Source organism: Quercus lobata, chromosome 12 (assembly GCF_001633185.2).
Source record: "Quercus lobata isolate SW786 chromosome 12, ValleyOak3.0 Primary Assembly, whole genome shotgun sequence".
Lineage (NCBI taxonomy): Eukaryota > Viridiplantae > Streptophyta > Magnoliopsida > Fagales > Fagaceae > Quercus > Quercus lobata.
Window position 1 is genome coordinate 4,045,481 of NC_044915.1, and position 22,908 is coordinate 4,068,388.

At 32.8% G+C, this 22,908-nt stretch overlaps 3 protein-coding genes across 20 annotated transcripts; 1 reads left to right on the plus strand and 2 right to left on the minus strand.

The window, feature by feature from the left end:
• Nucleotides 1-420: 420 nt before the first annotated feature.
• On the minus strand, nt 421-1,424 carry LOC115970106. The gene is made up of 2 exons (XM_031089780.1): nt 952-1,424; nt 421-508 (listed from the first exon to the last, which is right to left on the minus strand). Exons 1-2 carry the CDS (start codon nt 1,422-1,424, stop codon nt 421-423), a joined length of 561 nt encoding a protein of 186 aa, XP_030945640.1.
• Nucleotides 1,425-1,519: 95 nt separating this feature from the next.
• Nucleotides 1,520-4,393, minus strand: LOC115970107. Its single transcript, XM_031089781.1, has 5 exons — nt 3,809-4,393; nt 3,528-3,711; nt 2,609-3,420; nt 2,291-2,382; nt 1,520-2,075 (listed from the first exon to the last, which is right to left on the minus strand). The coding sequence occupies exons 1-5, from the start codon at nt 4,391-4,393 to the stop codon at nt 1,520-1,522; spliced, it is 2,229 nt and encodes a 742-aa protein (XP_030945641.1).
• A 7,605-nt stretch (nt 4,394-11,998) lies between these two features.
• On the plus strand, nt 11,999-21,256 carry LOC115971229 (receptor-like protein 7). Of its 18 annotated transcripts, none has more exons than XM_031091010.1 (7): nt 11,999-15,126; nt 15,934-16,097; nt 16,186-16,734; nt 17,471-18,022; nt 19,688-19,777; nt 19,917-20,033; nt 20,705-21,256. In XM_031091010.1, exon 1 carries the CDS (start codon nt 12,087-12,089, stop codon nt 15,081-15,083), a length of 2,997 nt encoding a protein of 998 aa, XP_030946870.1. In that variant the 5' UTR covers nt 11,999-12,086; the 3' UTR covers nt 15,084-15,126; nt 15,934-16,097; nt 16,186-16,734; nt 17,471-18,022; nt 19,688-19,777; nt 19,917-20,033; nt 20,705-21,256. The 18 variants fall into 18 exon arrangements, with proteins under 18 accessions (XP_030946870.1, XP_030946867.1, XP_030946868.1 ...); XM_031091007.1 differs by having other exon boundaries at nt 19,688-19,755; nt 19,876-20,033; XM_031091008.1 differs by having other exon boundaries at nt 19,688-19,755.
• Nucleotides 21,257-22,908: the final 1,652 nt, after the last annotated feature.

Sequence of the window (22,908 nt, forward strand, 5' to 3'; positions counted from 1 at the left end):
GTAGGCGTTAAAATTATGAAATATACCTAGGATGAATGCAACAAAATCTCTTTGTACACAATATTCTTTGTGTGAACTCCTTCCTCCCCAGGTATTGTTCCTTTTTGAACTAATAGTTTCGTGGTAGATTGAGATACCTCTCTTGACAGGGCCACATACAGTTGGCCATGGCTAAAAACATGATCAGAAAGATATATGCCAACGTTGGGAATTGTTTGAACTTGTGCTTTGTTAATTGTAAGTGCAAAACTCAAGCGTACTGGAAATTGACGCCTTATCATCACAAATGGGAGATGCACATTTTCTGTAGTTTTCAAAGGGATTCTTGGTAGAAACACACGTGTTCTAGCATATTGTCCAGTCAAAATTTCTGCATCAATTACATTATTAAAACACCCACGGCATAGTAATCTTGTACCATTACATAACCCCACTTTTGGATCTATATTTCGCAATAGCATTATTGGAGCACCTTTTTTCAGCCTTAGGATATGTGGTGGTAAACCTCCTGGGGATATAGAATTTAAGAAATCTTGTTGATATAAATGTTGTGTATCATCTTCAACTTCATCAAACGAATATTACTTTTGTTCTTCTCCTGGAAATTGTGTGATTATCTTGTGAGTGTTTGCTTTGGACGTTTTGCTGCTGAAACACGTTTGCGTTTTGGCATGGGACCCATGCTACAGTAACACAGTAAACGCGTCCCTTTTTTTTGTTTTTTTTTTTTTTTGTTTTCTCGCGTTTCAGGAGTAATCGGTTACTGTTCAGCCGTATATGTTGACTTTTCCACTGTGAACAGTACATTTGTACATTGTTCATGGACCCACAAATTCCACTTTTCACAATTTTTTTATTAAAAATGGGTCCCACGGTACTATTCACACATTTAAAAAATATTTCGCTACAGTGTTTTCAGTTTCTATAAAAATAAGCTCAATCCAAAAGGACCCCTTCTCATTAAGTTTATCCACATCCTCATTAATTGGTGTTAACAATGCCCTATCAACCATGTATCTTGAATTGTAGGCATGATTTTGCAAATCTGGAAAAAATTGTTCAAATAGTTGAGCAATTGAATGATCACCCTCCCATGGTATTGCCATAGAAGACAGAACTTTAATCAGATCGTCTGTTGCAAATGGTTCAATTCCATCATCAATGCACCTTATGTACTCTGAAAACTGTTGATCGTTAATAGATCTCATGTTTTGAGTTAAATGTAAGATCTTCATATATCTCCATAATGGGGAGTTGACTATACATGCATCTAACAACTCTGCCTTTGTGCCTTTGGGAATAACAGGAAGTACTTGACGAAAATCTCCTCCCAGTATTAGCACCTTTCCACCAAAAGGTGAATTAATTTCCATGAGATCCTGCAATGTTCTATCTAATGCTTCAAGTGCACGTCGATTCACCATAGGAGCTTCATCCTAAATAAGCACTACCACATGTCTAATGAGTTCAGCCAAATCAGATTGTTTACTTATAAAGCAAGTTGATAATGCTTTAGGAATTAAAGTATTTTAAATCTTGAATGTGCTGTTCTTCCACCAGGTAGTAATGTTGTTGCAATACCAGATGTTGCTGTGGTAATTGCGATATGACCATCACTTTTTAAAGATGCCAGTAATGCGCGATACAAAAATGTTTTTCCAGTTCCTCCTGGACCATCCACAAAGAATGCCATTGTTTGTTTACGTTGAATGACTTCCATTATTGTGTTATAAGCAAATTTTTGATCGTTATTCAACTTGTCCACTAATGTCAATTCTTCATCATCCATAGGAATGGTAAGCTCATCTTGTATGATTCTAGGTATGGATGAACCTTCATCAGATGTTGCAGTTATTGTCAGCAAATCAAATTCTGTGATACGTCTGCCATGTTGCGATAGTAATAGTTTTAAATCATTTAGAAGCCTATTTGTACGAACTACATCCATTGTGATAGATGATGATGGATAATCGTCAACCATATGCAGGTAGAACTCATTCCACAAATCTTGTACTCCAGTTGGATCACAGAATACCAATATAATTGCAAACAATCTTCTCAAAGCTGATGGCATTCTAATGTTTGCCGCCTCAAGCATACATTATCGTATGCTATTATCATTCTCTAATAAACCCCTCTGTTCAGCTGCTTACTTAAAAGTTGGGTAGGTTATCCCATTCACAGTCAACAAATCTTGAAATCCTGTTGGTCCTTTCACATGGTTCAAAATGACATGCAAATAAAATCTTTCTCCCTCTTATGGTGAAACAGTATATATCCTGCCAATTACCTTTTTATGAGATATTCTCCGTCTCCAACTTTTACTATTCCTATTCCAACAATAATGCTCAGGGAATTCTCTATATAAGTATTGCCTTGCATCTGCATCAATGGTATTCATAGTAAAAAATTCAGTGAGCATTGTTTTTTTGTTTTGTTCCAAAATATTTTTAATAGGTTGTTGCCTTCGAAACCTCACTTGATGTTGGTTTTGTAAATGAATTTGTAACCGTTCCACAAAAGGGTACATTCGATACATTGAAAAAGTGAATATCTTCCAAAATGCTTCTGGAGCACATATCCATCTTGCATCGACATATTATTGTACCTCATCATAATTTGGCTCTGGCCTCACTTCAACAAATACACGATCAGGACCCTTATACACATATTTGTATAAGTACTTCACACTTTTTATCCTAGAACATATATCTAAATTAATGTGACAATTATATTTTAGAAGCAACCAAGGATTATACGGAACAACCCAACTATTGTCAACCATCACATTTCGTTGATTGTTCAAAGGCACTGGGTTATTTGTGTCACGTCTTCTATAGACAGGATATGAGTCATTACCTTTGTAAGTCTCCTGAGAGAAAGGCTTTGGGTAGGATTTTTTACACTTCCCATTTTTCATGCAAGGTGATCTTTGATTTTGTGTTCCATAGGGACCATGTATCATATGTCTGAGTACTACACTATGCAATTGAGGCTCATCATCCTTAGAAGGTATTTCAGCTTGTACAATGCGATCATAATCATCCGGGCTATGTAACTTATCATTGTCATCTAAAATTAGAAGCATGTGGACATGTGGTAAACCCCTTTTTTGAAATTCAAAGACATGCACATGAGCAACAACTCTTCCAAGAATCCTTTTGTTAACGATATCATCCTTAAACTCTTCAAATTTTGCTTTAAAAATCCTTGCCAATAAATCTGGTCGATCTTGCGAATTTTGTCCTGGTAAAAGCTCATTTCTTATTTCCTCCCACCCTGGATTGCACGTCATTGTGATGAATAAATCTGGTTTTCCAAACTTTTGAACCAAATTCATAGCATCTTGAAAGCGTTGAATCATATCGCGTGGACTTCCCACAAATGATGATGGTAGAATGGTCCAATGCCCCACATTTCCTATTATTAGATGTGCAATTAACATCAGTACTATTAGGATGAAATTTGCATTCATTGGTATATAAATTTGGCATAAAATTAAATGGCACAACATAAATGTACATTACCAGCATAATTTTCTCCTACTTGGAAATCATTTTGGAGGCCTTGGTATTGTTCTGCCCAAAGAGCTTCTTGATTCTGTCGTATCCACCTAAGCTTATGCGATTCTATCTTCACATGCATATCAACACCATATTGTTGCAAAAGACGCCCTCCATGTAAGAGCGTTGACATAGGTCCTGGGCGAATCTTTCACAATAGAAATTGAAGAGAAACAAAATATTATTTGCATATTGTAGTTAGATACATGTTAAGTAATTAGAGTAGAAGAGTTAAAAGTATAAACCTGAAACCTATATGCATAAAATTCATGACATGTGACCGCATTATTATTTGCACAGGTAGTATTAATATCCCATCCATACGTTCCAAATGGAAATAGCAATGGATATTGTAGTGGATCATAATATCCTGCTACATCTGGAATAGTAATAGGCTGTCTAGATATCGTTTCTACCAATATATTCCTTCCATATAACTGTCTGGCTTCATCACCTCCTACAATAACAGCTGCGACTTGAGAAGCTGTGGGAAGGCAATATTGAGGTTGATTTGGTTGTTGTTCTTTGATTATGAGTTTACATTGATGTAAATCTTCCCTCTGAGCTAGTTGACGAAACTCCTTAACAAATGGATTTTCTCGGTCTAAAATAGTTCTTACACGTTGGACAATATGTGCACGAAGGTCTCGTGATTCACTCAGTCTATGCTCAATTTCATTGTCCGTGTCATAGATGTATAATTGTAAATAACACGGCTTATCATTTGTTGGCAAAAGACTACGAATTTTGTGATATATGGAACCTTGGGCTCGAAAAGTATAAATTCCGTGACTTGTTGATGCCATACTGTCATCTACATGAACACCCATTGAGGTGAATGCAAAATTGTGATTGTAAGACCGTATAAATTGCCTAAAATGTCGACCTTGTTCAGATTGTTCACAAAATAACTCCATCAATGGTTCTGAGATTGGTAAGTTGGGAAAAGATATTTTTCCTTTCATACAGCACATCATGGAAGACTTACTACAAAAAAGTCGTGCATTACAAAATGGACATATCTTTGGCGCTGGTAGGCTGAATCTTATCTCTTCCCTACATTCATAAAAGTCTCTTGCACAATTGTATCTACCTTGCATGTTTGCTTGAACATGCACATTAATTTGATATGTGTTGGCACCTAAGAAAATTGTATAAATAAAATGTTTAAATACATGTCATGACATGTAAACTTTATTAATAGACTGTAATGAGCTTACCATAATTAATGTCGAGATTCAAGTCACTTGGTCCAGCCTCAATGTCATTTGGCATTATATTTGGATCTTCTGGAATGAAGCATATATTTAAATTCATCAATAAGTTAATAATATTGTTGATCTTGACATTAAAAATATTGTAACATTATATGCAAAATTATGGTTTAAAATGGTTAGGTACCGAAGAAAATTGTATAAAATATTTAAATACATGAGATGATGTTAGACTGTAATGAATATACCCTCATTAATGTTAGGATTCATATTACTTGGTCCAGCCTCAAAGTCATTTGGCATTATATTTGGATAATCTAGAATGAAAGTAAATATAACATGAGTAGTGAGTTAGTAATATTGTTGATCTTGACATTAAAAATATTGTAATGATATATGCAAGATAAAGATTGGGAATGGTTGGATACATTAACATTACCATGAGAGTGGCGTATGACATTAGTAGGGTTTGAAATAGTTCGAGCCTTTCGTCGTATGGTAGTTAATCGATTTGTCCAAGACATTTGAAAATGTGTTCGCTCAGTTGGTTCATCTGTAACAATATTATTATTATATGTAAATATATAAAGGTTAGAATAATTCTAACTCTAATAGAGTGGGACCAATGAGATTACAAAAAGGCCTTCCTCAAATAAAAATTAAAAAGGAAAAAAGAAAAAGATTAATCTAATTAGCTATATTCTCACCACTACTAAGTTGGGCTTCATTTTGCGCAATTGACATATTGCGAGCCAAACAACGAATATGTGTAAGCCGATTTATGCCTACCACTTGCACAGGGTCTTCATTTAAATTTATTTGATTTGTCTCTAAATCAGTTTGACCGTGCTCAATGCCTGTTGTTCCATGTTCTCTATTATTTATAGGATGCGCTTGTGTATTTTTGGAACTCATATCTAGTTAATACAAATTAGATTAAAAATAAAATCAATGCTTCCCATTAGTGAATTAATAGACAACCAAAGTGACATATTTTGTAGTACTTTATAAAAATCCGATGGTACATAACAAAAATATTATATGGATTCGCAACCAAAAAAAAAAAAAAAAAAAAAAGATAACAAAAAGGGAAAAAAAGAAAAAGAAAAAGAAAAGGTTAATCTGATTAGTTGTATTCTCACCACTACTAAGTTGGGCTTCATTTTGCGCAATTGATATATTGTGAGCCAAACGACGAATATGTGCAAGCCGATTTACGCCTACCACTTGCACAGGGCCTTCATTTAAATTTATTCGATTTGTCTCTAAATCAATTTGACTGTGTTTAATGTCTGTTGTTCCATGATCTCTATTATCTATAGGATGTGCTTGTGTATTTCCGGAACTCATATCTAGTTAATACAAATTTGATTAAAAATTAAAATCAATGCTTCCCATCAGTGAATTAAGAGACAACAAAAGCGACATATTATACGGACTTATTACAATTTGGAAAAAAAAAAAAGTAATAGATGGACTTTGAACATTCTATGAATAAATAGCAAGCACTTTTTTTTTTTTCCTCACATAGGAAAGACATCCATTAACTATTTAAAATTTAAAATACTCAACTTCTACACAAATACAAACTTCCACCACCACCACACACACGTTCTCCCATTTGAATTGGGCAATTCAAGCTGTACTCTTAGTTTTAACTTCTAATCCTTATCATTTCTTTTATTTTTTTATTTTAAGTTTTTTAATAAAATAAAACTTTTAAAATTGTTTAAAAATTTGTCTTACTCAGTTACTCCTTAACTAAAATTTAAAATTTTAGATAAGTAACAACTTAAAAATCTTAAGTTTTAGCTTATCTAAAATATCTTTCTCAAAAAAAAAAAAAAAAAAAAAAAACCTTATCTAAAATTTAAGAGTTTTAACTGTTCATAAACACATCTGCTGATATTAGCAACAAAAAAAAAAAAAAAAAAAAAAAAAAAAAAAAAATCCTTACACCTACACGTTGAAGGCTTAATAAAAATTGGTTAGGATAATCAATTATCACTTTTTAAAAAAAATTAAATGAAAAAGTCACCCGGAATACATGGTTTTTACTCGGTTACTCCTTTTAAAATTTTAGATAAGTAAAAACTTAAAAATCTTAGATTTTAACTTATCTAAAATTTATTTCTAAAAAAAAAAAAAAACACTTATCTAAAATTTAAAACTTTTAACTGTTCATAAACACATTTGCTGGTATTAGCAAAAAAAAAAAAAATTCCTTACACCTACACGACTAAAAAAAAAAAAAAACCCTATATCATACAAAATTTCAGTTGTCTTATAATTTGCTAAACCTGAATACTACAATTCTTTCTACTTAGACATGTAAAGGCACCAATGTTAATTTAGAAACGATTTTGTAATCTTACGTTGGATGTAACGGTTAGTGAATCTATCTAAATCAGTGGAGAATTGCAATAAGTATTTAACGAACGAATTACCTAAATCTTGTAGAGAAGCGTGAAAGTTCAATTTGAGAGCAGAGCGAATTACAAAACTATGCAAAGAAAAATAAATTAATTGATTAATTAAACAAAAGAAAAATCTTACCATTTGAAAAATCTTCTTCTTCAGCTCGTTGCCTCCCGTTCCTTAGTTCATTCTTGTTGAAGGACAAAATTTTGAAAAGTTCCACGGCACTAATAAAAAGTCACGTGATCCATGTGTTTTCTCTTCTATATTCAATTAAACCACACGCAAGCTCCTTTTATATAAAGATGTAGCCACCTGATAGAAACTGTATTTCAATTAGGAATAGGAATGGTAATGATTGAGAAGAGTTTTTGTTGGTGTGCAAACAAAAATTCTATTTCAAACCAGAATAATAGGAGTAGACGTGGGTTCAACTGAGAAATTCTTTTTTTATGAGAAGTTCTAATGAAAATTATTTCAACTGACACTTTTTTTTTTTTAAACGTGGGATAGTTTTTGCTTATTGTATTGGAGGGGTAGTTATTTTCTTACAAACGTACTGACACAATTTTTATTTTTATTTTTTTAAGTGGGATAGTTTTTGCTTATTTTATTGGAGGGGTAGTTATTTTCTTACAAACGTGAGTAGTGGGAAGTTCTTTTTTGAGAAAGGGAAGATTTATTTTACACTTTTTTTTTTTTTTTTGACATCACTGGGAAGTTTTTTTTTTTTTTTGACAACACGTGTGTACTTTTTTATGCTATTGAATAGAAGTAGGAGTTTATTAATGTACTATTTTAACCTCATTTTTAAGTTTTAGGTTGGGGTATTTTTGACAGTTAAAAAAGCAATAACTAACTTTCATTTGCCAATTTACTATTTTAATCCCATTTTTAAGTTGTTAATTAATTAATTTAGGGGTATTTTTGACAGGGAAAAAAGCAGTAACTAACTTTGTGAATTCTCTTAATATATACAGTGCTATTGAATAGAAGTAGGAGTTTATTAATGTACTATTTTAATCCCATTTTTAAGTTTTAGGTAGGGGTATTTTCGACAGTTAAAAAAGAAATAACTAACTTTTGTTTGCCAATTTACTATTTTAACCCCATTTTTAAGTTGTTGGTTAAGAGGATTCAGAAAGTTAGTTATTGTTTTTTTTTTCCTGTCAAAAATACCCCTAAATTAATTAACCAACAACTTAAAAATGGGGTTAAAATAGTAAATTGGTAAAAGAAAGTTAGTTATTGTTTTTTTACTGTAAAAAATGCCCCTACCTAAAACTAAAAAATGGGGTTAAAATAGTAAATTGAAAAAAATAATAAATTTCTACTTCTATGTTGAAATGCCTTCATGTTTCTAATAAACTCATACTTTTACGTTAATTTAAATTCTCATACTTCTACTCTCTAACTCCCTACAAAATAGGATCACTCTTTTGTTAGTTTTAAAACTCTTCCAAATTCTAATAAATTCCTACTTCTATACTATAACTTAAAAGGGTAAAGAGCTTCCAACGCAAAGCGGCCTTTCATTCCCTTGTTTCGTCGTGGCACACCCCCCCCCCCACAAGCACCTCCTGGCTCAGGGTAGACCAGAAAACATCTTTCGTTTTCCCCCCTTCGTCGGCCCTTGCCGCCATCTATGGAGTGGAATGACTATCCTTAATCTCCTCTTCCCTATCTCCCCCCCCCCTTTTTTGCCTTTTTTTTCCTTTCTCGCCGGCAGGAGAATCCATTTCTTTTTTTGTATTGTTTATTACGATTGATCTGTAGTTCAAGGGCACTCTTCCTAATTTGAGTTTGAGATGGAATAAGACCCAGAATTAGAGTCCCGTCGGCTGGGAAGGGGTTTTTTCAATTGATTTTTTACTCCCTTCTGGCCTTACCTTTAAATAAGGGGTTCTTCTCTTTCTTCACGAGGGAAAGCCCTTTCCAGATGGAGTAGTGCATCTCTGATCTGGGAATCAACTCGTACATTATAGTTTGCATGGCATTAATTAAGTACTATCTCTATCTTGTGGATGGTTCATTTTGATCGTTACGAACCAAAGAACTTATGATTCGTGCGTAGAAACTCCAAACATGGCATGAACGGGTAGTTAAGGCTTTTCTAAGCCACTGTACAATTTACTTTCTGTTACTCTCTTTCTTCATTTTTTGATGCTGTTTGGTATTGGAATTTTTTTTTTATATGACTTAGAATTTATATATATATATATATATATATTTAGTAGAATATATATATATATATATATATATATATAGTATTCATTTTCTAGTACTTCACTGGAAAAAAAAAAGGTTAGATTAGATATGCCTACAAATATTGGTTTGAATTCAGTAAAAATGAATTGAATAACGGAGAGATATTATTATTTATGCATATTTTATATTTTAGGTATTCATGTTCAAGTTATAGTGGGTTATTTAATTAAAAAAAAAGTTACAGTGGACTAGGCTAGAGACTCTTTTATTTTTAAGTTGTTGGACTATATAATAATTGTTTGATGTAGATTGCATAATTGCAGACTAAGTGCATGGCAATTATCAAATGTGTAGCAATCATGATATTCGAGTCAGTCCTACTTTTTCTCAAATAAAAAAAAAAAAAAAATGGACTGCAATTACCTAGATTTAGTACTACTTATGATAATTAGTCACATATTAAAATTCTTACCTAGATTTAGTACTACTTATGATAATTTTTTTTTTCTAATTTTTAATAAGATAGAACATGTGGTGATTTTTATTTTATTTATCTTTTGAGAAACATGTGGTGATTTTTATTGAGTATATGTAATTTTTTTTTTTTTAATTTTATAGTTCATTAATATTAGATTATTAGATTTTTGCACTCATTAACTCACTTGACACAAAAATTAAAAAACTTAAGTAAACACATGGCACATGCTTAAGTGGATAATTATGGTGTAGTCCCCACATAAATTTAGACATGTGTAAAATTGGATTATAATTTCAAATTCTAATTCAACTTTCTCTAAGTTTTACCTATTAATATATATAGATGACTTATAAATTTGAATTTTTTTTAGTTATATGATTATGTTTTTAATGGTTTATTATATTAGACTTCTCCTTTTCTACACTAAATTAATTAATTTGGCACAAAAATTTAAAAATTTAGATTAGATGAGACACATGACGCAAAATTAAACTCTAATTGAAATTTAATTTTTATACTAAATTAACTCACTTGGCACAAAATTCTAAAATTGAGATTATATGAAACATATGGTACAAAATTAGACTCTAATTGAATTTCAATTTGAAATTTAATTGGATTTTCTCTCTACTTGACCTATTATTATTATATATATAGACTACTTGGCACAAAAATTAATTAATTTTTTTAGATAGATGGGATATGTGGTGCAAAATTAAACTCTAATTGAAATCCAATTTTTACATTAAATTAATTCACTTGGCACAAAAATTTAAAAACTTAAATTAGATGAGACACATGGCGTAAAATTAGACTTTAATTGAATTCCAATTTGAAATCTAATTAAATTTTCTCTTAGTTTTAACTATTAACATATATATCTTTTATTTTAAAGTATTTTTAATTGAATCAAATTGTAAATAATCTGTTATTAATTAAATCCCCTCACTATTTTCCCAAAAAGAAACCGATAATGATGTTGGCTCCACCACTGTATGCATGAATTGGAATTTTATAACACCAAATTAGACCTGAGTAATGATATTACAATGTCATATACTCTGTAATACACACTTACCTTACACATTCTACCACATGAATTGAAATTTTAATTTTTTTTAAAAATGATTTACTTACGTTGTAAAATGAGAATTTTAAAACACAATTTCACAACGTTGGTCATGAGTGTAACATACAAGAATTAAGATCAATACTGTATTTCTTAAGGATGTTTTCAGAAGTGCTTATATTTCAGGCAATGGATTGGAAACCCCTTCCAGGCCAAGAACATCCTTCATCAGCTGCACCATATATAAGCAATGATTAGGAATTTCAAAACCATAATCATTATAAATGAGAACTGAGCAATGATTAGAAATTCCCAAACCCTCTAAGATCTTGATTGGTCTTTTTTTTACTTGTACATTTGGCATGTGCCTAAATTAAAATAATATTTTTTTTAACCAGATAAATTAAAATAATTTAGTTAAACAATTATGCCAGGGCCTAGGAGGATACGTTTTTTCTTATTTTGCAGTGTCTAGAATAAAAGTCATCAGTTCATAAAGTACTGATACCCCAAAATAGCCAGTGGCAAAACATAAATAATAATAATAATAATATATTCACTAGCAACAGGTACCAATATGAGCTATAAAGTATAAAGGATTATTATGATACTCTGATTACCTGATTTTTTGACTTTCAAAGTTAGTTTTTTTATTTATTTATTTTCAAATAAAAGTTAGTTTTTATTAATCAATGAATCTGCATCAAAGAATTATGCTATATATAGTCTACAGCGTACGGTAGTTAACGGAGTGACTCTTAAATTCTATACATATATATAGTCCACAGTCAATGCTAGTTTATTAAAATAATGTCATTAAAAGTTCATTAAAATAAGATTTCCAGAGCCACGCTGGTTAATACTAAGTGACCCACAAGATTTCCACAAGATTTCCATAAAAAATAAAAAAAAGTGAGCCACAAGACCTTGAATTTTCCAATTCATTGGCCCAACCCATAAAATAAGCTAAGACGAGGGATTAGAATTGTCTACATGCGCCTGATAATCGTAGTTATGGTCTCTCGTCTATAAATATATGTATCTATGCTATCTCATTTCCTATCTCTTCCTAAACTATATCATTCCTTCTTTCCTTCTGATTTCTAAAACCAGCCAGAGGCCAGAGCAGAGCAAAAATGGAGCGGGTATTACTCTTACTCATTTGCTTCCTCTTGCTTTCTCAACCTAATAATTGTTCCTCTTCTCTCTCTTTTAATTCATCAACGCCTCTTTGCCATTCACACCAATCCTCTGCTTTGCTCCATTTCAGAAACTCTTTTTCTGTTGGCGATTCTGATGATTATTTTTGTGATTTGTACTCTAATCCTCCGAAGAATTCGTGGAAAATGGGTACAGATTGTTGTGGGTGGGATGGGGTCACCTGTGATACGATGACAGGTCATGTCATTGCTGTCGACCTCAGTTGCAGTGGGCTTTATGGTCCCATCCATCCCAATAGCACCCTTTTCTCTCTTCGCCATCTCCAGAGGCTCAACCTTGCTTACAACGATTTCCATGGCTCCACAATTTCATCTAAATTTGGTGGCTTTGCAAACATGACGCATCTCAACCTCGCTCGCTCCTCCGTTGCTGGTAATTTCCCATCCGAAATCTCTCACTTATCCAAATTGGTTTCACTTGATCTCTCTGGGAATTATGGCATGAGAATAGAAACGCCTAGTTTGAAAAGGCTTATTCAAAACCTAACCCATCTAACTGAACTTGATTTGGCTGTTGACATGTCTTCTGTTCCACCTAATTCTTTCATGAATTTGTCTTCCTCTTTGACATCTCTTAGTCTCTTTATGTGTGGATTGAAAGGGAGATTCCCAGATAATATATTCCACCTTCCAAACCTCCAGCTGCTCGATGTAAGTTCCAACTTCAATCTCACCGGTTCCCTTCCAACGTATAACTGGAGTACTCCTCTCAATTTCTTGGGTCTCGCTGAAACTGGATTCCCAATCAACTTACCTAATTTAGTCAGCAATCTCAAGTCCTTAAAACAATTGTACCTCAGTAATTGCAATTTCATAGGTTCATCGAATCTAGCATTTCTTCCAAACCTCACACAAATAACTTCTTTGGACCTCTCATATAATAACTTTAGTGGTCAGTGGCCATGGTCCCTCCTAAACAATGCAGGACTTACTTATTTAGATCTCTCACATAACAATTTCATAGGTCAACTTCCAGATCTTTCTACAAACCGGACACAAGTTTCTTCTTCAAACAGTTCTTCCAATAGTCAGTCAGTTAGTCAAATTCCTTCCAATTTGGTATCTCTCTTTTTATCTTATAACTTGTTGAATGGGACAATACCATCTTGGGTGTATACAATACCATCTTTGCGTTACTTATTTCTTGATTATAACCAATTCACTGGCCATATTGGTGATTTCCAGCATAACTCATTGGTTTGGCTTTGGTTGAATAATAACAACCTACATGGTCCCCTTCCAGTGTCAATCTCTAAATTGGTGAGTCTTACTTCACTAAGAGTTTCCTTCAATAATTTAAGTGGCAATGTGGAGTCAAAAATATTCTCAAAGCTCAAAAGTCTTGGTACTCTTCATATGTCAAATAACCCTCTCTTGTCGCTAAGCTCCTTCACCTTTGCCACCAATATCTTGCCCAAACTTTATTCATTAGATTTGTCTGCTTCCAACATAACTGAAATTCCACACTTTTTACGAACGGCAGAAAATATAGAATACTTATACCTTTCCAAAAACCAAATCAAAGGCAATATTCCAAAGTGGTTTTTGGAGGTGGGGAAGGATTCATTGTCCAATTTGAATCTTTCATACAACTTCTTGACAAGTGTAGGACATCTTCTGTGGAAGAACTTGCAATTTCTTGATCTTCGTTCTAACTTGCTTGAAGGACCACTTCCAGTACCCCCACTAGGCATATCTTTCTTTTCAGTCTCAAGGAATAATATAACTGGACAGATCTCTTCCTCAATTTGCAATCTTAGTTCAGTCAATTACCTTGATTTGTCTTATAATCACTTGAATAACGTGATGCCTTCATGTTTGGGAAACTTAAGTAATCATCTCGTAGATTTGGATTTGCAAAGTAACAATCTTCATGGAACCATCCCAACAACAATTGCCAAGGGCTGTTACTTGAGAAGTCTTAAACTCAATGGCAACCAATTGGAGGGGCCATTGCCACAATCATTGGTCCATTGTAGAAAGTTGGAAGTTTTAGATTTCGGTAACAACAAGATTAATAGCACCTTCCCTCATTGGTTGGAAACTCTTCCAGAGTTGCGGGTTCTTATCTTGCGATCAAACAACTTTCATGGTCCCTTAGGCAACCCCAAAACCAAATTCCCATTCCCAAATTTGCGAATCATAGACCTCTCTCACAATGAGTTCCATGGGCATTTGCCGACAAACCTTTTCAAGTATTTAAAAGCCATGATGAATGTGAGTGCGAACAAAGGTGAATTGAAATATATGGGTGATGATTATTATCAAGATTCTGTGATAGTGGTGATGAAAGGGCTTTTCTTTGAATTGGTAAAAATCCAAAGTCTATTCACGACCATTGATTTCTCCAACAATAATTTCAAAGGAGAAATTCCAAAGTCAATTGGAGAGCTTGGGTCACTGAAGGGGTTTAATTTTTCACACAATAATCTTATAGGTCGTGTGCCTCCCTCGTTGGGGAATTTAACCAATCTTGAATGGTTAGATCTTTCATCAAACAAGCTTGAAGGTGAAATTCCTGTACAATTGGTAGATCTTACATCACTGGCATTTTTAAACCTATCAGAAAACTATCTTTTTGGACAGATACCCCAAGGTAAGCAATTCAATACATTTACAAATGATTCTTACAAAGAGAACCGCGGGTTATGTGGATTTCCAATGACAAATGCTTGTGGCAATGATGAGGGACAACAACCACCACCATCATCAACCATTCCGGAAGTTGATTTCGAATTTGAAAATGGGTTTCATTGGAAAGTTGTATTGTTGGGGTACGGTGTTGGATTCATGTTCGGATTGGGTTTGGGTTATCTTGTGTTCTCAAGTGGAAAGCCAATATGGCTAGTGAATATTTTTTATGGAGAACAAGATGATAAGGTACAAAGATCCAAGAAGAATGCTCGTGGATGAACTCCTTGAAGAAGAATTTGGTGAATGCAGATACTGATTTTAGGTACATTCTTATATGCTAATAATATATTTGAAAATAATCTATATGATTTTTCACTTTTAATTTGCTTTATTCTAGTCAGGAATGGCTGTACTTGTGTTAATGTGAGGCTTATTACTAGTATTATAGGGTGCATAAGCCTCTATGTTTCATATCAAAAAAAAAAAATTTGTGTTTAAAGTATAGCTATACAGGAAAGTAATTTGATGTGCTGATATTGTTTCTATTGCCATCAGAGATGGCATTATGCTGGTTTGTTCTTGATCCTGAATCTTCCTATATTCTGTCTCTCTCTTTTAAAATGTTTTTTGTTAAGGTCCTTTCACCTAAGGGCTATGGCAACAGTCTAAGGTTTAGGATTTGCTGATTGTTTGTTAAAAAAGATGCTTAAATGAAACTTGGGGAAAATGTAAGAAACAGACTTTAAAAGAAATGGTATCTTTTTACATTTTTATATGTTGAGGAGTCTATCAATAAGACTCTAAAGTACATATTGGTTATGTGGAAAACTTACAAAATTAATGTATTGTTAGTGATTTTTGCTGTTTTTGGTTTCCACATTGTTATAGTCACCTTTACCTAGCCAACCAGTTGTTTCTGGAACTTTTTGGTTATAATTTTTCAGTTGAAAATGTCAAAAAATTTTGAAAAAATGAAATACTTTTCTCATTCCAAATTCAGCTAAACTGACACTAAAGAATATGAAATACTTTTCTCATTCCAAATTCAGCTAAACTAACACTAAAGAATAGCTCTTAGTAACTCATTTTATTGGTGCTCTAATGTAAACTACTATACTTGACATCACAGGCTAGTGGCCCTTCTATCCAGTGTTAGCAGGATGGAGGGACAACATTCATTCATATTTAATGAAGCACTGGCCGGCATTCCATGACCAAATGATAATACAACACAAACAATTCACCTTTTTGCCTTTAGAGGTATTGATGAAAGATAATCAGTTAGTCTTCTAGGTACTTACTATCTCTCTGCCTTTTCTCATTTCCCCCCCTTATTTTATGGAGTTGAAAAATGTTGAAAAAGTTATTTGGTTTGTATCAGTTTCTTAATCATCTGAAGGCACATGCAACATTGGGAAGGTTCGTTGTGAATTCATACAGAAACGTGTCCCTTACCTCAAGGGGATAGGGCAGCTAAACCCAACTATAGCTCCTGATTTTCTCATTGAGACGAGAATGAGATGCCAAGACAGTAATAGGACCACCACTCAGCCTTCTTCACCCATGGAATCATTGGAAATGAGTGAGTCTATAGTGGGCACGTCATATTTGCAGGAATTGTCATCTTCGATATCATCTAGGGCAGGTTTTGATGCTCACGACTGTCAGAGCTTGTTAAAGGGGAGAGGACTCCTTTTTGCCGATCAGAAATTGATAGCTAATGAGAAGACCGCAAGATTGGCAAGGGTTTATGCTTCAAATGATGGATTAATCTTTTGAATGGACTTTGCTGGGGCAATGATGAAGATGTCAGGTCTTAATCTTCTAACTGGATCTCAAAGTCAGGTCCGAAGAAACTACTCCTTGGCTTTGGTCAGTTCCTAAGTGACAGTCTGACCATAATGAACTCTTGAGATCTTTTTTCTTTCATGTAAGTTTATCTTATGTTCTATATTTGATTGTAGATGCTGTGACTTCTACATTTCTTGCCCATGCTAATTTTTGAGTCTATATATAAAGGCAATGGCATAGAGTAGACATTAGTCACAATGATGAACCTTACAGAAAAAAACTGCATATTAATGTGTTTTGGCTGTTGATTTCTTTTGACATATAGAATTTAATGTTTTGATTCTTACCAAAAGTTAACAAATATTTGGGGAGCTCATAATTTATGCTGCAACATCCAAATTAATATTAAGGATAGAATTCTTTAGACATACATTGAGTTTGTGGTGCCTTTGTGTTAGAACCTCATTCCCTCTCCCTTGTGCGTGTGTGTTTATTTCTCATTAAAAAGAAGCAAACCTTATGAAAATAGTAGTGTTACATAGGGTGAATAAATAAATAAACTTGGTCCTAGTTAATATGAGCTCATCATTTGGGGCCTTCTAGTTGTGTGGTCTCTATGCTGGGCCTTATCAATGTTGATATGACTAGTGTAGTAGCCTTAGCTTCTAAACCCAACGAGCCTTTTCTTCTTGCATGGCCGAAAAAAAAACAATCAGAAAACCTTAATAACTCAGAACTCAGAACACTCGAACCTTAATAACTCATTGGGGTTTTGCTTGTGTTTCATTCCCTGTGCACTGTTTAATTTTTTTTGTTCTTACAAATGAGCTGTTTGAATTTTATTTTTTTCCCTTTCTTGGGGGTGGGGGGGATAGAATGCCAGGGAGTAAGTGATTAGTCTTTCATGGGAACCTAAGTTTTTCACCAGGAACACATAATGGGTGTGAACGAATCTCAGAATCAGAGTGAAACCAGTGCACTTTGGAGACCCAATTCAGAGCTTGTTGATGGGCTTTTCCTCTCCAGAAAGTTTAAACAAATTTAAGAGAAAGCATCTCAAAAATACTGCTGGAAAAGCTTGGTATGTCTGTGTTTCAATGAGAGTTTCTATTTTAACTTTTCATTATATTTTCTTTTCTCTGATTGGTTGGCTGAGAAAGAGAAAGAGAGGAAAGCTTTGAATATCTTAAACTTTGATGCTTTAGGTTTCAAGTTAATCACTAACTCTTCTCATTTCTTTTGGTGTATATGGGTGGAGGAATTTAGTTTTTATTTGGGGTCTCAACTTACAAGATTTGTTCATTTAGAAGTGTTGTTAGATTTGCTAACAATGATTTCATTTTTTTTTGGGGTAAAATGTACATAGGTTTGACTTGCTTGCACAAACCATAACCCCTAAGATTGAGAAAGATTTGTGTTTACTGAAGGTGTGGTGAACTCTATTTTTTGTCTCCGTAATTTGTTTCTGCAGCACTACTTTTCAATTATGCTCAAATTATTCTCTCAGTAACATTCAATTGTTTAATTTTTTTTTATAGATAAAATAAAAAATAAAAAAGTTGTTTTAATTGTTTTGAATTTGCTTAGTTTTTAACTTTCAACCTTATGTGCTTTAGGGGATGTGCCATTATGTAACTTGGGCCACAGTCATGCAGCTATGGAACTAGTGAAATTATTGAAATGCCTGTGTCTTTGTAAATTAATGTTATAGCTTAAAGTGTAATTGGATCTTATTCTTCTACTTAAGAGATTGTTCGGCTTTAGATAATTCACAAATTGGAAAAATAGAAATGACGTGGAAGGTAGGGTATTTCCTATTAATGCATTAATATGTTCTATAATGTATGTGTAGACATTAGCCTTTGGCTGGTTCCATGTTTTGCATTCAAAAATTCATTCTTGTGTATGGAATGTAAAAGTTTTACTTACCAAAAACTTGTTTTTGTAAAGTTTGACTCTAGATGGGTAAAATAACAACTTGAAACTGAAAGCTAGTTAATTTTCCACAAGTTGAACTAGAATTGATAGTAGTTATACAAAAGTATGGCACTAGTAGTTGCTTTTCTACCAATGATGTTGACATGGTTGCTGATCTTCTTCATGCCTCCTGTAACTTGTATGCAACATCCTTGGTGAGAGGGATTTACCCTGCACCATACAAAGATGATTTTCTAGGGATATTAATGATATCTTTTAGTCATATACTGCCAATTAGTTTTCTTGTAAAATGGCATTGGCATAGTAAAGTATAAAACTTGGTCTGGTCTTGAAGTAATTATGATGGTAGTGTCCTGCAATCTTTGATTTGTTGCACTATCTGGGATGTTTATAGTTTCAATTTAAAAAAGTTGATTTTTCAACTCAATTTTACTCGGAAAATTTGTTATTTACTTGAATGCACATGATTCTATCTGTTTACATGAAATTCACATCAAGAACCCATCAAAACACAACATAATTTAAGATGTGCTTTTAAATTATTATGTGCTCTTACTTTGACCAAAGTGAGCATTCTATTATCATAACATATTCTAGATATAGGACTAGACCTAATTCATCTCAGTATTTCTCTTGAGTTGAACAATTCTTACTTAAACACTCTCCCATTTATTTTTGAATTATGCTAGAACTAATTTAGATTTTAAGTCAATTTTTTTTCTTACCTATAAAAGAAAAAAAGAAAAAGGAATTAAAGTCATAAATAAATAAATAAATATATATATATATATATATATAATGGGAAGTTATTCAATACTCCTTGAGCAATGCTCTCTCCTCTCACATGAATAATAGAGCCTGAATTTAATTAGTGGGACCTATTATGATGTGTCAGGAAAATAAATTGCTCCTTGTGTACTAAATAATTACAATTAAATAATCATATATAAGAACTTAATGTGAAGCTTCCTTTTTTTGTGTGGGGATAAGTTATTGTGAAGCTTGCGATATATTGGTTATGGGTTTATCAAGATAATAGAACACTTGCTTTTTATTTGACTTTGAAAGTTCATTTGCTTGCTAGGATTTTAGATTCTATAACTTAGGCAGGTTATTATTGATTTTTGAATTCTTTCTTGTGTTCACAACTACAGTTGAGAAGCGCCATTGATCTGAAAAGGCACTACAATAAGGGCGATTCAAAGTCCAAAACATTGCTCAAGTATTTCCTGACAAGTCTATTTGTAATTTCTAGACTAATAGTATAGTATGTGATATCTTGGAGCTCTAACTAGGACTGTGTGTATATTCTCCTTTGGGTGGTATACATTTTGTTATTTAGGCTTGGCTAATTCAGACCCCATTTTGTCTTTTGACAATTAGATCGGGGATGGTGATAGTGTCAACATCATACTTCTTCACAGTTAGACTAATGAGGAAAGAGAGAAAGGGAACAATTGCAGCTGAGTTGTTATCTGATCATGCCCTTGCTGACTACAGGTGAGATATGCAACACTATCTTGTGTTTGGGTCGTAAACCATATGACCTTATCACAACATGATGTGTGAATTTAAAGGGTAAAAAGAATGCGGTGTTGTCATTCGTAAAAATGTGTTTGTTTGCCTATATAGAATGGTTGTTTAAGATGAAATCAGCTAAGGGAGTAATCTAAAATGTTATAATAGCATGCTTATCTCAGTTGTCATCTTCAAATGGACTCAAAAACTTCAGACAGACATAATTTGTGAAGAAGACAGCTATGATTTGAAGCATGGTCATCATATATAACAGTGTAAAAACGTGAGAGAGAATATAATATTTATGCTTTGTATTTCTAGAAATTATTTCCAGCAGAAACTTCCTTCTTGACTTACCCCCTTATAAGCCAAAGCTAATTTTGAATCCTCTATTGTGCACCTTATACATTTCCATTGCTACATTTAACCAAATTGGAATAATTTTGAATATATTTTAGGAAGTTGTTACTTTGTCCTTGGTTATGTGAAGAGCACAATCAATTATTTCTACGATAATTTGTGTTTGTATTTGATTTACTTCTATTGGGATAGCCAGAATTTCTCTATGAAATGAAGCTTTAATTTCAATTTGTAATATATCGTTGCTTTGTTTTTCTTTATTAATCTTCCTCTATTTTAATCTCTAAGTACAGTAAGGGGGAAAAAAAAAGTTCAATCCCAATGTGTCCCATATGGGTTCATTTCATCTACAGACGCGAAGGAATTGAAGAAAAACAGGGATTGCAGTGGCAGAGGAATGCTTCTTAGTGTACTGAAACAGCTACATACAGTTGGGTTTTAGCTGATGCTCTTGCGTCTTCTGCTTCTCGTTCTTCAACTTATTCTTCTTCATCCGTGAACTTGCCCGAAACATTCACTCAGTTTTGTCCATTTGGAGGCAGCAATTGAGAGGGAACAAGAAAGACCGTTAACAGAGAAGTAGAAAATGGCAAACTAAATGAAATACATTAACCGAGCCAAACCCAGTGGGTTGAACGAGTCAGGAATTTTTTTTTTTTTTTTTTTCATTTGTGTAATACCTTAAAATTAGTTAACGACATCAAATTAACTATTTTCCATATCTAATTGCAACCTAGAGTTCTTATTTTTATTTTTAAATGGAATAGAATTTGAACTTATGTCGTTGACTCTATTGTAATTGTTCTCATCATCATGCTAAGACATCAATTTGTTTTTGGTGTAAATAAATACGAATTCCACATTTATAATTTGATGATAAAAGATTTTCTAGTTGAGTTAATTATAACAACAAAAAGCCTAAATGGTCTTTTAAAAAAAAAAAAAAACTTGGGGGGTTAATAATACTTAACATTAAGGAAACCAAAAGCAGAACTATAAAGATAGGAAATGGAACCCACCAGGGCCACCACTGATATGGTAGTTTTAGGATTTATTACATCCATCAACACCATCATTACTACGAAGATTAGTGATACTCTCCTCTCTTCTAAGAAAGTATAAGGCCTGACAACTTTTTGGAGTTTTAACTAGTGTGAAAATTATGTTAATTTGAACAAATTATAATTCACGGTTTTTCTTTTAAGATAATGCAACAATACACAAAACATACTGTATATAGTTTGTATTAACTTAGGTTTGATTTTCTCTAAATAAATTTTAATTGAATTAGGTTCATCCTTTTCTATAAATTGTCTAATTGATATATAGATTAAACTCATTAAATATAGGCTAAATTACACATTATACTCAAAATTTGCATTGTTCTCAACTCAGTGCTTTTATTTTCACCTTTTTTTTTTGGTTTTAATTTGAATCCTTCAATTTTCATTTATTTTCAATTTAGCTCTCTCGTTCGATCTACCTCATAGAATTCATTAAAACAACTTCATTTTAGAAAGTGAAAATTTTAATACTTATGATGAGATTGGACAAAATTGACAAAATGACTAAATTGATACTAGATTACAGTTGAAAGAATAAAATGAGGGAAAATGAAATTTAAATGTCTAATTTGAAAATATATTAAAGTTATGCATTTTGCAGTTTAAACTTGAATAAATAAGTATAAAAACAACTTTTTATTGATTTTCTTGATTATTGCAAAGTATCATTGCACGTAGAGATATGAACTAATAAATCTCTCTCTCTCTCTCTCTCATTTTTTTTTTGTGGAAAAATAAATAAATGACATAAAATTGACCAAGATTACATGATTTCTACATATTCATTCTGGCTTGGTTTAATAAAGGGAACCAGATAACATCATTGTAACACATTCAATGACCACACGTTCAATTTGCAATTTTGCAATTTGCATCATAAAAATTATAGTCCATAATTCTAAGACTACAACTTTCCAAGTCTTCGAAAGCTTTGAACAATGACAAGACTTGGTGAAAATGACTGACACTCATTGACGAAAGGTATGTTAAAAATTATAGGACGAATAATAGAGATCCAGATAACATAATATCTACATATTATGTCTGCAACTCCGTAATTAGTATCAAACTAGTGATGGAGCTAGAGAGGGTCGGTGGGACATGGCCCCCCTTGAATTTTTGAAATTCCTACTAATAATGCTATTAAATCTAAAAATTACCTTAAATTCTCACTAATTTTACTTAAATGGCCCCCTTAGGATTTTGAAAAAAAAAAAAGATTGATTTTAGTTCCTCGTTTGCAAAATTACTCCTCTTTAAATCCGTTGGACCTCCCTCAAATTTCAAAATTAGTTCAAAAAGACACTTTAACCACACAAAAAAAAAAAAAAAAAAAAAATCCAGCCCATTCATTGCCCATATCCTGTCCAAATTTATACAAACAACAACAAAAATGTCAACAAATCCCAAATCAGCAATACTATCCACCAAAA

What these genes read in the sequence shown, in the direction of transcription:
- LOC115970106 (XM_031089780.1), bottom strand. Translation starts at nt 1,424, where the DNA reads ATGGTGAATCGACGTGCACTTGAAGCATTAGATAGAACATTGCAGGAT. An exon ending in GATAAACTTAATGAGAAGGG is followed by an intron (nt 509 to 951) that starts GTCCTTTTGGAT and finishes CTATATCCCCAG; the next exon opens with GAGGTTTACCACCACATATC.
- LOC115970107 (XM_031089781.1), bottom strand. Translation starts at nt 4,393, where the DNA reads ATGGGTGTTCATGTAGATGACAGTATGGCATCAACAAGTCACGGAATT. An exon ending in AGTAGGAGAAAATTATGCTG is followed by an intron (nt 3,421 to 3,527) that starts GTAATGTACATT and finishes ATCTAATAATAG; the next exon opens with GAAATGTGGGGCATTGGACC. An exon ending in CAGAGCCAAATTATGATGAG is followed by an intron (nt 2,383 to 2,608) that starts GTACAATAATAT and finishes CCATTGATGCAG; the next exon opens with ATGCAAGGCAATACTTATAT.
- LOC115971229 (XM_031090999.1), top strand. Translation starts at nt 12,087, where the DNA reads ATGGAGCGGGTATTACTCTTACTCATTTGCTTCCTCTTGCTTTCTCAA.